The 14,070-nt window shown below is 42.8% G+C and overlaps 1 protein-coding gene across 7 annotated transcripts; it reads left to right on the top strand.

The window, feature by feature from the left end:
• The first annotated feature begins 574 nt into the window (after positions 1-574).
• Positions 575-13,377, top strand: YPEL5 (yippee like 5). 7 transcript variants are annotated; one of them, XM_075749453.1, is made up of 7 exons: positions 575-673; positions 1,819-1,901; positions 4,338-4,374; positions 4,478-4,542; positions 4,720-4,867; positions 9,381-9,553; positions 11,221-13,377. In XM_075749453.1, the coding sequence occupies exons 6-7, from the start codon at positions 9,413-9,415 to the stop codon at positions 11,443-11,445; spliced, it is 366 nt and encodes a 121-aa protein (XP_075605568.1). In that variant the 5' UTR covers positions 575-673; positions 1,819-1,901; positions 4,338-4,374; positions 4,478-4,542; positions 4,720-4,867; positions 9,381-9,412; the 3' UTR covers positions 11,446-13,377. The 7 variants fall into 7 exon arrangements, with proteins under 7 accessions (XP_075605568.1, XP_075605566.1, XP_075605565.1 ...); XM_075749451.1 differs by having other exon boundaries at positions 4,192-4,374; XM_075749454.1 differs by lacking the exon at positions 1,819-1,901 and adding an exon at positions 5,626-5,815 and having other exon boundaries at positions 576-673.
• Positions 13,378-14,070: the final 693 nt, after the last annotated feature.

The following is a 14,070-nucleotide window of genomic DNA, read 5'->3' as shown; positions in this document are numbered from 1 at the left end:
GTACAGATGTGGCTGAGAGTCATCTCGGTGCCCTTCCCTGCCTCAAACCCTCGTAGTGACCCGTGGCACGGTGAAGCTCGCTGCTAGGGCAGGCCAAGTCCCTGGGCATGCAGGGGCCTGGGAAGGGGAGCAGGCCTGGAGGCAGGACTCCCCTTTTTCCCAGCCAGGCCCATGACAGTGTGCTCTCTGGGCGTGGGAAGGCCTGGAGTCGGCACGCCCGGCGGGGCTCTGGCTTTCGGCTCCCTCAGCAAGATGTGGGTGCCTCTGACAGGGCCTCCTGACAGGGCTGCTGAGAGAAAGAGGCCTGCGAGGCAGATGGGGGAACGGCGGGCACCGGGCTCGGGGTGGCGGCTAACGGATGCCTGGAAGAGGGGACTTGGCAGGCGGGGAAGGGCTGAGCGGTGCCTCCCGGCCCCCGCTCCCCGCACACCGAGGCCGCAGCGATGACTACTGTCCCCGGCGCCGTCCTGCCGGGCGCGGCCGTGAGGCGACCGGCGGCGGGGCGGGCCCTGAGGCGGCAGGGGCGGAGCCTCGGCAGCGCTGATTGACGTGGGGCGGGGGCGGGGCCGCGAGGGGGCGGAGCCACGCCGCCGAGCCGGAGCGTCGGGGCTGTGGAGGGCGGGGGGAAGACACCGGGCACGGAGCCGCCGTCGCCGCCGCTCCCCTGCGCCAGGTAACCGGGCGGGGGGCCGCGCCGCGGCCCGCACTGCCCAGGGAGGCCAGGGCGGGCCGCCGGCGGCTGGGGAGGGAGGTGGCGGCCGTCGCTCCGGGCTGCGGCACTGTGTCTCTCGGGCCGCGGCGGGGCCCCGGGCGAGTCGCTCCGGCTCGGCGGTGCGGAGGGGGGCAGCGCTGGCCTTGCCTGCCCCGCTGCGGCCCGGCGCCGCGACAAAGCACCGGCCTTCCCCCACCCCGTCCCCTCCTTCGTCAGCGTCTCCCAGCGCCGCCCAGCCTTCCTGCCTGGCCCTCCGCCCAGGGCCGGCACCGAGCACCCTCTCCCCGCCGCGGCCACAACTTCCTCCCCCGGCCCCGCACCGCAGCCGCCGGCTCCCCTCCCCGGCGGGGCAGTGGCAACTTTTGGGGCCGATTCCTGTACGGGGCCCCGGGCGGGGGGGGGACGAGGAACTGTGCCCGGACCCCTCTGCCGCGTCCCCCCTCCGCCTCGTCCTCCCCTCCGCCTCGCACGCTCGAGGGAGAACGGTAGTGAGGGAGGCGGGGGTCGGTCCGGGCGCCCCTCACGGCGGCGGTGGCGGCGGGGCCTCCCGTCAGCTGTTTCCTCCTGTTTGTTGTCAAGCTGCCTGCGCTGCCGGCAGCGCCCGACGGCGGCGCCGGGGGCCGAGCCGGCGGCGGTTGGCTGCGCGCGCCCCCGTGACGGCGCTCAGCTGAGGCCCGCCCCCGCGCGGGGCTTTGTGTGGAGCGGCGGCGCGGGGGCAACGGCCGCGGCGCGCGCGGCCGCACCGCGCACGCGTGGGTTGGGTGTGGGGATCGCCGCCCCCCCCCCCCCCCCCCTCAGCGTGACACCGGGCCCCAGCCCCTGGCAGCGGCCGGCGCTCGGGGCTTCGGGTCGCCTCCGCCGGGGGCGGTTCGGGGCGCGACGCAGGCCGGCTTTGCCGTGAAGGGTTACGCGGGGGTTAACCGCCCTGCGGCGAAGGCCGGCGCCGGTCCCGCCGCTCGCAGAGCGTGGGTCAGGCCCCCCGCCCCATCCCTCGCCGCCTGCCCTGTGGTTAAAGCGGGTCTGCCGGTTGCGCTGCCCGGTTACGGCAGCGGTGGTGCCACACGGCAGTGCCGTTTGACGCATCTCTCTTCTCCCTTCTCCATTAGAAGGTGCTATTTGTTCATAGCTTCCTGAAGACTTACTCACCGCCGAAGCAGCCCTGAGTAAACCCCGTGTCCCTGCCTGACAGGTGACTCTCACGGGAAGCCAGTTGTGAGAAATCGAGTGGTAGTTGTTAATCTGCTCATGGAGGTGCTCGTGGCTCTTTCAGCAATGAGCCAGCTTCGCCTGTCAGCTCTCACGTTGGATTTTGCCCGTGAAAGTGTGGATTCCCAGGGAACTGAAATATTTGGCAAGCTCTTTTTCACTCTGGAAAAGGTTCTAGTCAAAGCAAAAAGGAATGCAAAGACTGTCATCTGTCTGTTCATTTGTTACTCTGTGTACAGACCTCAGCTGTACTGTGCAAGCTGATACAGATTAGATTAATCCAGCATGCTTATTTAAGAATTAAAGGCTGTGTTTTGGACTAATATGGTGATCGAATTTAATAAATTATTTTTATTTTCTTTAAACAATGAACACAGTGTTAGGGTTAGATTGAAGGAATAACAAAGCAAGTCTCGTGAGAGAAACACAGGGCATGGCTCTTCTCAAAGTGGTAGGTGTCACAGAGCAACTCTTGATGTCAACAACTAACGGCAATAGATTAACCATTAGCATAACTAATCTGTGTGTCTGATGGCAGAAAGTGAGAGAACTGCTCCGTGCAGCTGGTTCAGCTATGCATACATACCTATATAACAGCTATGTATAATCCTGTCATGTATAGAGTTGTTCCGGATAGCTGAATTCAAGAAACATTTGTGACAACGAAACTGTCCATTTTTAAGTGTTACTCTCTTTTTCTAATGTTAGTCTTCATAAATATTATTTGGAGGCTTCCGTCATCTGCTACTTTCACTTCTGTAGTTGTGGAAGTACTTAACTTACAGAATGCAGATCTAATTGTTTATATATAGTTTTTAATAATAATGATGAATGAGTTTCGGATGTGGCTGCCAAGTGTGTGAGGACAAAAGAAGCTGCACCTCAAAGCCTGGTGGAGAGGATGACAACAACAGATGAGATTTGTTACTTGTCATCTGACAGACTGAGAGTTGTATACATGCACACAGATACATATATATATGTCATTCCCTCTGCTAATAGTCATCACAAGCTTGAAGTACTGTTGTCCCAAGAAGTTAGGTCATTGGTTCATGTTTGTTTACTATCATTTGACCTATGTTGAAATCTTGAGTTGCTCAGCTCTTGCTGAAATACATAATTCCCTTAAGCAAGATTTAACTTAAAAATATCTTATTAAATATATAGAGGAAATGCCTGTACACTGTGGACATTTCATAGCAAGGCTGTCTCTTTAATTTTGGAGCCCATACCTACATTTAAGAATTTTCCTAGTTGATATAAGAATTTCTTGGTGTAATGCATGAAGCGTATTGGGAACCTTTCTGCCAGTGGATGTAATTTTTATGTAAGTTTGGATGATCACTGTCTTTTCACCATTTCTTTAAAGTTAGTTTATTTGAACTTTTTTTTTCCCTCCCCGTAATTTATGAAAACAGTGGTGTCTTTGGGTGAAGACTTGTATCACTTCAGCACTAAAATTAATGAAAGCAGAAACTCTGAATTAGTTTAGCTTTCTGAAAGTTGCAGAATGGATTACTAAGCAAAAGTTGTCTTATCTGCTGAATTAGTATAAATTTATTACAAATCCAGGAAATACAGCTTTCTTAAAAACAGTTGAGGAATTAAGAGAGGAAAAGGATCACCTCTTAGGGAAGGGAAAGGGGAGACAGGAAGGGGAAAAAGGAAGAGAAAAGGAAACAAGGAGAACAGGAATAGTTGCTGCTTTTGGAGTCTTTGTGTAGTAGTGGAAAAGAAAACTAATCTGAGTCTGATACCATTTGTAAACTAATACTTTTATATGTTATCTAGCAAGAGTATTGTGAGAGTGTAAGTTACAGTGCAGGAGATGCTGAGATATGGGGGCTGTATTAGAAACAAGCACCCATCTGTATGGCTCTGCTCTTTGTAAGCTTGAAACAAACTACCCTGAATTATTGCTGGGGTTCTATAATGTTAATATTTAAATTTAAATGTTAATATTTAAATACCAGTATCCCAGTGCGAAGCTTTTGCCTTACCTGGAAATAAAGTCAGTTTGCAATAGAAAAATATAGTACTGTAACTTGCAGTAGAAAATTAGACTAGTGTAACTTGCACAAACGCAGTTTGATCCTGCAAGGCACCCTATCTAGGCGAGTGTTGTGCACTGCATCTGGGCGCAGCTTTCATTACTTTGCCCGAGCCTCTTCTGTTGTTTGACTGTATGAACTTCCTTGTACAGTTTGCTGCAGTAGCTGGATGGTTCTGAGCGTAGCACACTGTTCCAGTTCACTTTCTTCCTTCACATCTAGCTACGTGTGGTGCTTTTTGATAACAAATTCTGGCGTGTAGGCAGAGGCCAGAGGTTGGGCCCTGCTTACTTGAGCAGTCGCAGAAGTCAGTGGCAGATGGCTGAATCTCAGACCTCCTAAGAGACTGACCGCATGTGTATTTTCAGATGCACCCCCACTTGTGAGCCGCAGAAACCTGGGAAGGTAAAGAACAAGTTTTATTTCTTTGCTTACCCAGTGATTCTTGAATGTGTAGTCTTGTGTAGCTGTGCTAAGTATTCTTTTTCCTCTTTTGTTTATCTCTGAGATGAGAAGAGGAAGCTTAAGCCCAGTTCCTGAGATGTGAAGATGAAGTTTAAGTCCGGTTCCAGAGTAAGTAAGTCCTGAGAATGTTTTACTGTGCCTCGGGGAATGCACAGCCCTTTTCCAAGGGGAAGAGAGTGCTTTTTGGCTCACCATACAAAGGAAAAAGTTTTTAGTCAGTGAAATGGCAAAAGAGAGGCTGTCATAGTTTTGTATCCTTTAACTAGCAGCTGTTTTCTGTTGTAGATCTGAGACGCAGTAGATGGGAAGCAACGCTGAGGCTCCTGAAATACCCACAGTCCAATGTGTATATACAGAGTGCCTGCTGGGTCTCCCAAACGTTGACGGTCCTGTGTCTTCAGGAGATGCACTCTGGGACAAGAAAACACTGACTGTTAGTTTTAAAAATGTTAATAAATAATTATTTGTGTTACTTTTTTTTCTTTATTGCTTGCGAAGGTAGGCAGATTGGGTAGTACAAATACCAGCCAAGCAGTGCTTCAGGTAGTTTCAGCTCTGTGTGCAGATAGTGGTCAAATTTAAGCTGTTGAATGTCAGCTCCTTGACAACTGTTGCTCTGCGTTGCCAAAATCAACACCGAAAGACAGGTGGAAGTTTGGGACCACACTGCTCTAGGCATACATAGTATAGTGCACAGTCACAGTGCTTGTGTTTCCTGTCTGTCCATGCGTTCGCTGGGAGCAGCATGCAGGCGGGAAATGTTTCACAGTATGACTAAGGAGTTGTGTCAAGGTTAGTACTGTCAAAATAATGCACTGTGAGCGAGCCTTACTAGCTAGGTAACACAAGCTAGCATTGATTGTTCTACTAAAGGTCCTCTGAAGAATGCAGGTTAATAGTGGTGGTCAGGGTGCCGACTAATGACGCAGTGGCATCTGCTCTCTGTTCATAAAAGCATCTGTCTCTCTGAACTGTGTAGATTTGACAAGAGGTAGATACTCTGTATCCCATTAGTGAAAATAAAAAACTGCATTTTTTTTACATTGGAGACATATTACAACTTGTGTTTGGTAATTTGCATGAGGGCAGGATCACTAGGACTTCATCACTGACACATAGCCAACAAAGAATGCTTAGCTGACTTTCAAGGTGAAATCATGGGCCAAAAAAAAATCTCTATTTTTTCCTCAGCCTTTGGTTTTGTGAATAATCAAAATTCCTGTCTACTGCTTCTGAAAATTCTGCTAGTAGCATGATGGAATTGGTGTGATACGGTAGTGTCACTTTCTGGGGTTGTGAATAGCAATATGGAACTTGACTGGCTCTCTGAACCAATGGAAGTTATTTTCACTGTTTCTAGGCGTAGAGAGTAGATGAATGGGTAAGTGCACTTCTTGCATTTTCCTCCCCCTAACTGGAGGATCTTAAGCTTCAGAAATGCTTTAATGTTTCACAATTCTTTGGCTTTTCTTCATTTAAGAAAGCCCTCCTACTGCCTATAAAAGCTGCCTATAAGTGGCTTTTTTCAGATGATTTATGTATGTGTGAACATAAATAGACGCCCACACCTTTTACATGGGAAGTGAAAACTATAGGAAAAAAAATACACAGTTATCTTGGGTGACTTTGTACACACCACTTCTACATGGAAGGGATATGAGCCTGAGAGCAATGGAAAATTGCTTTCCCTTGTTCTGTTGTGCTTCTGTTTTTTCCATTGTACAACAATGGGTATACCCTACAGGATTCAGGATCCTGACGTAAGGAGAGAACAGTCTTTATCCACAGCAAGTACCTTCTCAATTGGTCTTACAAGTGAATACTATGTTTTTAGCTTGGGGGGAAGAAAAAAAGGGAGGGGGAGTGTGAAGTGATCCCAAGCTGAAATTAACTTCCTTACATGAGAGGAAACAGCAAAAGTTCCTTGTTAGCATATTTAGAAACTTCATGATCAATGCCACATTTGAAAGCTGCCTTACTAGCAGTCATTTTGTGACTTTTTTTTCCTACTTTTTCCTACTCTGAGCAGTAATACAAAGACTAATGTAAGGTGACTAGTTTTATAACACTTCAGCTGGACCCTTACAATCAAACCCGAGTGCTAATTATAGTTGTAGGCTGCTATCTATTTTGACTGAAATCTACCAGGGGGCTGCTAAGTGTAGAGGTTATTTTAAATGTTAGACATTCAAGTAGGATTACGTTATTTTAGCAGTTTCGTAAAAAAACATACTCAAAATCTAGACTGTTTTGACTGTTAAAATGCAGATTGTAGAATTTAATTTTCTAAATTTTTAAACGTGTATTTATTTATTTATTTCAAGAATACATGTTTTCTTATGCACTGTATTCTGAAGAAAATTGCTCCTATACCAGTTGGTTTATTGGATTTTACTGTACCTTTAGTCCGAATTCTCACAGCCTTGTGCTACCATCAAATGAATCTCACTTTGCCTTTCTGTTGGGAGTCAGGTCTTACTGGAAGTTTCTTTCTCATTTAGATACTTGTTGAGGTTACTTTCAGCTTTTTGGAGTGATAGAAATAATTCAAGGTTTTAGGCCTAGTATTAGTGGGGAGATTTTTTCAGCCTTAAATATTTCTTTATGCATTTATTTTAGTGTTCACTATCTTCAGGACTCAACAGTTCAATCCATGCATAGTGCCATGTCCAGAAGTAATACATTTGTATGTCATTTTGACTTCTAACTTGCTTGTAAGAATTACACTCGCGATCTCTTCTGAAGTATTTAAATTTTGTTTTTAGTGACTTTGGGTTACTGCTTTTCTGGGTACAGTAACATGACTTATGTTTTTGGGGAGGTGGTGTATTTGCATTTTAAGTGTTCAGATGCATATTTTTCAAAATGGTGTGCTTTGCAAGGTTAGCCTGTGTAATGGATCTTGTCACTTAACAAGCTTAGTGTTTGTGTTGCTCTTGGTAAGAGGGGGATGGTTTTTGATTTGTTTTATGTTAGCTTCTAAAAATACTGACAGGGTGAGCATTGTGTTTATCCTGAAAGAAATACCCCTTTGGACATTGATTCCACATTTACAATAACTTATGATCGGTTAATTGTTTTTAATCCACAGTACAATCAACACAAAAATAACATTATCCAAGATTAGTAAGGATGGCACATGGAGCTAGGCCAAATGCCTTATGGGCATACCTGTCACAATTGCTTTTATTGCTTGTATTTGTGGTTTCTTCTGGTTGGACACTTTGACTGATACTTGTTGATTTTCCTTCATGCTGTCACTATTCACATTTTAATTTTTTGTTTTGCCTTTGCTTGCTAGGAAAGATAAGGGCATGTTAGAAAGGTCTAATGCTCAGAGAAACTAAAGGAAAATGTATCCTGGATTATAACTGGAGTCACAAGGAGTTCCCCCCCCCTACACTCAGCTGTCTTTGACATAGTTTTGTCAAACTCAAGACCTGTATTATTTAACCTTTCAAGAAGAGAAAGGGGTATTATATCACCTTTAAAGGAAAGAGTCATTCCATTGCTTTGAATTTTTATGTATCCTTCAGATGGGATACAAAAGAGTAATAGGAATTAGAAAAATCTGAATGTAAGGAACTTGTGCTAGAATCACTCTGTTCAATACTAGGAACCCTTTTTATTGCCACGCTTTGTAAGAAAATAAAGTGGTGAAATAAAGCAACTGGAAAAAAAAGTTGTGATATCAGTGACTTAGATTTTTTACACGTAAAAAAGGTATTTTAAATTTTGTGTGTGCAGGTGCATGTTTTAGTCCATTTGCTTTGTGTGTGTCAGAGTAAGCTTTAAGAAACTGCTCCCCTAAAATTTGAAATAGGTTTAATTTAGGTATTTGTGCTTCTTAAAGGCATTTGATATAGAATATTCAACTTGATGAGCACAGAATTTGATTAATTTTTCCATGAATGGCACATTATCTCCGACTCTGAGAAGTAAAACCCACACAACTTTAATATTGCAGTGTGCCAGATTTACTTTGCATTGCTGTGCATGAAAAAAGCAGAGACAATACTCTTTTCTGGTTCCATATCTGAGGCACAAATGGAGGTATATTTAACTTGTTTAACTATAGATGTTTAGTCATAAAAGTTTTCTGTAGTTGAAATGGAAATAACATCATCATTAATTCCCTTGTCATGTTACCTCATCCTTCGTGATTTAAGTTTTCAGCTGTCTGATATGTTCTGTGCCTACTCGCTAATTAACTTTGAGTAATTTATGTTAGTTGGTATAAAGTTGGTGAGATACTTCAATTTTCCCAAGCAGTGAAGAGGTTTTATTTATCAGGTTCTGCAGATCTGCTGCTATAAACTTCCTAAGCTCTCTTTTTCTGCTCATTGGAGTTGCTCTGGTATTTTAGTGATGATGCTTTGGAAGTAACTTGGGTAAATGACACAGTATTTTGCATTGCGATTAAATAGCTTTAAATGTTTGTATGTAAAGCTGTCTAGTGTAAAGACTGGGTGGATTGTTTATCACGTGAAATAGCATCCAAACCTTTCCTATTTTGTTATGTATATGAAACCAGTAAGTGTTAAGTCAAATACAGCAGCCCAGTCTGCTGTACTGGATGACTAAAGCATCCTGGATGGCGGTGTTGTGTGGCTGCGTGTCATAAATTGTGCAAAGCTGAGGGGAAGTGACAAAATAAAATATATATTTAAAAAGGGGGGGTGACTTGGGAAAATTAAACTATAATTGTCTTGGTGACTCAGTATACTTCTCAGTAAAGAAAGAACTCGTCTTAACCTGATGAGAAAGGATGAATGCAGTCTGTAAGTTCAGTAATTCATCTATGAAAGAAAACCTCTGCAATCATCAGCTGAATTGGTTTGCAGAATATTCTGCCACGTATACGGGATGTTTTAGGTTGTTTGGTTGTTGGGTTTTTTTATGCAATGCTTTTTTTACATGTACATGATCTTTCTTTTTGCTTTCAGGTCTTGAGTATAGACTTACGTAAGTTCTAAAAATGGGAAGAATTTTTCTGGATCATATTGGTGGCACTCGCCTGTTCTCCTGTGCAAACTGCGACACGATTCTGACCAATCGTTCTGAGCTCATCTCCACTCGTTTTACAGGGGCCACGGGAAGAGCCTTTCTTTTTAATAAGGTTGGTAAGAAGCTGAGGGGGAACTACTGTTTGCTTTTGAAAAATGAGTTTGTGGTATATGAATTTGGCATAAACTAAAAAACTTCTTGGCTAAAGTGTTGTGTAATTGCTGTTTTAATTTTTTTATTTTTGTTTGCTCTCTTCAGCTGTCTTTGAAGTCAAATGGGGCATTTACTATTGATGGCAAGCTGTCTAAATTAGTTTATCTACAATACTAAAAGACTATAAAGAGGAGTGTATACAGAGGCATCATGCCAAAAGGCACGGAGTTTTAACTTTGGAGACTTCTGTAATATGAACCTCAAATTCATTGTGAGAGTATCTTTTGTCTATCAGAGTTTCAAAGGCATTTGCACTGCTACTCAGGGGAAAAAAAAAGTCGTCTAGATAATATTCTGTTTAATTTCTAAAATGCATTTAAACTAACCGTAGTTTGGCAACTTTAGATAACCACAGTCTCTTTTTACAGGCAATAATACTCTGGTTTAGTTTAGTGTTTTTTAATTGATCAAATTTGATTTAATTTAACAATCGAAATGTGAAAGTCATTACTCTGAGTGAATTGTAGCATTATTTGTTAACTCTTCCGTATAGGCTTGTCCATTAGACTCTGAAAAAACAGTGATCATCCTTTGCTTTCTCACAGAGTTCCTGGTCATGTAATCATTGTGTTTTGGTTTGGGTTTTTTTCTTGAAAGCCATCTGGCCATCAGCAGAGTTGATAGAGGCATCAGTAATGTCTTAACTGTGCTTGGCCTTGGGATTTCTGGTGTGCTGAATCCTATCAGTCATATTTATATGTGTTAGGCTGCATAGCTATAAAAGAGCTGTGCCTCTGATTTCTTTCTCATCCAATAAGCACTGGATCCTGGGGTTCCAATTTTTCTTGTGTTACATAGGTTTAATCACAAAAGTTTGATTTTTACATTTCTGCAGTCAGAAGCCTTACATCTGAAGCAAAGAGAGCAAGCACAGTCAGGTGGAAAGCTGAGAAAGCAGTGCAGCCCCATCTTTGAGAATCCTACCGCGTATTAGGAGTTTGGATATAGTTCTGACATTAACTTTTAATTCAACCAGAATTATACATCCTGGTGGTGTTGCTGCCAAAACAAGTTGAAAGTATATTTTAAAATGCTGAGATAACACACGAAAAAGTTGAATGTTTAATGCCTCCATTCTCAGCCACTGAGCCTTCCTTTTTCTTAGATGATTATTTCAAAAGCACTCCCAAGATTTTTAAAGAAGTACCTCTTTTAATATTTTGATTCTGGTTTCTGGGAGGAAGTGACCACATCTGTTGCAGAAATGGGTTTACGTATATTGCAAGTGGATTCGTATCAATTAGTTTAGAAGCTATTCACCAGGAATTTCTCTCCCAAAGTTGAACACCGTACTCTGCTCTCTCGTATGTCTTGTGATAGCATTTCATGTCTCTCAGTTAAACAGTGAGGATTATCCATCCCTGTGAAGCACATCTTTAAAGTGTTACCTTATCAAGCAGGAGATTTTCAAGGGCTGTTGACTTATTACACTGCATTTTTTCAGTTCCAGTGCAGTGCCACAGGCTCTTTACTTTTAAAATGTTGATAGTCATACACATTGTTACCAAGATTTGCTCTAGGCAGACTAATCCTTTCTATTCCCTGTCCCCTGTATGTTTGTACCAGGTGGTAAATCTGCAATACAGTGAAGTTCAGGATCGGGTCATGCTCACTGGCCGCCACATGGTTCGAGATGTGAGCTGCAAAAACTGCAACAGCAAACTGGGTTGGATCTATGAATTTGCCACTGAAGACAGCCAGCGCTACAAGGAAGGCCGTGTTATCCTGGAAAGAGCGTTGGTCCGAGAGAGTGAAGGATTTGAGGAGCATGTTCCATCCGACAATTCCTGAAGAGACTTGAGTCTCTTTGCAGGTTCTCTTCAACTGAAACTCAAAAATAATAAAATCAACAAAAAAATCTGCTTACATACACTGTCACCTTAGCATCAGAGTCGGATTCATGGACTACAGAGTGGGAAAGATTGTGAGAGTATTTCAGATGGAACCTTCCTTTCTTTATTCCTTTTATATTTTACTTTCCCTCCAGCAGCTGTTTGTAGAAAGAATGTTGTGCAGATGCTGTAACTTTTTCTCTCTTGCATTTACATCTGTTAGATTTGAGATTGTATCTACAGATACAATGGGCTAAAAGGAAAATATTTGAGGGATTTGTCTTCTGTTAGAGAGAAATCAATGAGGTTTTTTTTAGTTTGCACAAACTGATGTCAGCATAAAGTTATTTTAAAACTACAGATGTTTTTTAAAAACTATATTCCAATTTTTGGCTTAAGTTTTTAGTTAGTCTTGGTTTTTGGTTTTTTTTTTTTTTTGACCCGGTCTTTTCACCTGATTTGCTAGCTAAAGTAAAGAGATCCGAATTTGTGCCGAGTGCTAAAGGTTCAGTGTTGGTACAGCTTGGGCTGGCCCTTGTGCCATATTCTTGTTGAGGTTGATTGGTAGCACAGAGCCCATTATTTCTTGTCGTTCTTGACCCAAAGATGTCACCATTCCTTGTTTATTTGTGAAGTCCCATTCACCATGTAAACTGGTGTTGATTGGAAACTATTCTTGAAATAGGGCAAGACTGCTTGGCTTTTTTTAACTTTAACTGATGTAACTTATAAGCATAGTAATAATATAAAATAATAGTTGTCTGTTTAGTCTTGCGTTGCTTACAAATCAAGCTGTGTTTGTAATGATAGGGATCCACTGAGAAACTACTGTTTCAGTTGTAATTTTTTTTCATTTCTCTGCTAATCTCATTAAGTAGACAGGGAATTGCAAATCTTAATTCTTCTTCAAGTAGCTTTCTTTAAACCCAGAACTTCCTATGTTAAACACAGCTGCTGTGTAAAAGGAGAAGATTGCCAGCATGTTTGTTCATGCCTAGAGTTATGCAATCTGCAGCTCTTGAAAAGATTAACTTAAACAGCTTGTTTTCAAATGCTGCTTCTGGTGTTGAAACCTTTATCTTTCAACTTTGTTGAACCTTTTCATTGTGATGTTACATTTTTATCTTTCTGGGCAGCAGTACATGACAGCCTAGTAGTAACTAGTGACTTGGATTCCTGCTTTCTTCTTGTAGAGGTCAGCTCTGTTTAAAACAGTGATCTTGCTTGCCTTTAGCAACAATGCTCTTCATTAACTTAACTCAAGGGTGCCCAAACACTTTCATTGTGTCTTAAGCCATAAGTTAAGATCTCAAGGGCTGAAATTTATTTGAATGTTAGATATGTATGATTTCTTATCAAAGATACAAGTTTATTTTCTTTCTTATTGGATTAATTGTGGTCAACGTGAAATAAGTTACCCACAGATGTACAAGGGGAAGCGGGGAAACCCCTCACCCAACCAAACAGATCTGGGCTCTGACCTTTCAGAATAACTTTTCTTCACTAGCCACAGCTCCATATCTGGAACTAAAATGTGGGGGGTGACTATGCAGAGTATTTATCTTAATTTTTTTTTGTTGCCGAGTGGCAATTTGGACACCCCTGACTTGAATCTACTGCCTATTTCATGTAAAAGTAGCTTTATTATAGAATTGTCACATAGAAAGAAAAGAGAGTAGATCACATACCAGAGCTGTGCTTGAATCAAGCTGCTTAAACAATAGTGTACTTGTGCCTCAAATGAATCAGTTTTTGCACTGAGTACAGTAGTACCCCATTATCTTGTACTTCTGTCCTTCACAGACCCTAAAAGCGCCATTAGCATGGTTCTCTGCAGTACTTTTCTTGTACTTCTGACATTACAGTACAATAAAGTATGTTTTGTCCTGAATTGATATTTGCAGTTCTTTTTGAGTAATTTTCATGGAGTCTGTCAACTGAATGACATAACCTGTCTTCCATTCCTTACATTCTGTAAATCATTGCATTTCTACAGCACAGTGACAAGCTGTTGATGAGCATCTCCCTCTGAATAGGTGGCAAAAGAGTATACTGTTGATTTTGGAAGGTACTAAGTAAAGCTTCATACATACCACTTGGACACTTGAAAGCCTTCAATTTACTCCTGTTAAAGAGAAAATAAAACCAGGAAATTGCCCATTTAATGGAATTCTGGGTGCCAAACATCTTTCCCTGTCTTTGAAAAGACAGCAAGCTAAACAAAACTCCAGCTTCTGCAAGAAATGTGAAGTTTTAGCTTCTGAAATGGCTTGGGAATTGAGGAATTGGGAATTTGTATATCTGGAATTGTGACCTTTTTTTCTTCATGTGCAAGTATTAGGGAACAGCCTTCTCCTAACAGCTGATCATAAGCTGTAGCTGAAGAATTGAGGTGAGAAGATCATTATATTGCTGTAATAGAGCCTGAGGAGCTTATTTTAACTTATATCAAGACCTCTTCATTTTGGTAGAATGTTAGACTGAGATGTTAAAGATTACTTTCCCCAAAGTCTACGATTTGAAAAGCCGTTACTGAGGTGAATTCATTAAAAGCCTAATGAAAAAAAAAAAACTTAAGCAAGTC

Source organism: Balearica regulorum, chromosome 3, assembly GCF_011004875.1.
Source record: "Balearica regulorum gibbericeps isolate bBalReg1 chromosome 3, bBalReg1.pri, whole genome shotgun sequence".
Lineage (NCBI taxonomy): Eukaryota > Metazoa > Chordata > Aves > Gruiformes > Gruidae > Balearica > Balearica regulorum.
This window is presented reverse-complemented; position numbering and strand designations above follow the sequence as displayed.

Coding starts and splice junctions, on each gene's coding strand:
- YPEL5 (XM_075749450.1), top strand. CDS start 9,413: ATGGGAAGAATTTTTCTGGATCATATTGGTGGCACTCGCCTGTTCTCC. Junction 9,554..11,220: donor GAGCCTTTCTTTTTAATAAG/GTTGGTAAGAAG, acceptor TGTTTGTACCAG/GTGGTAAATCTGCAATACAG.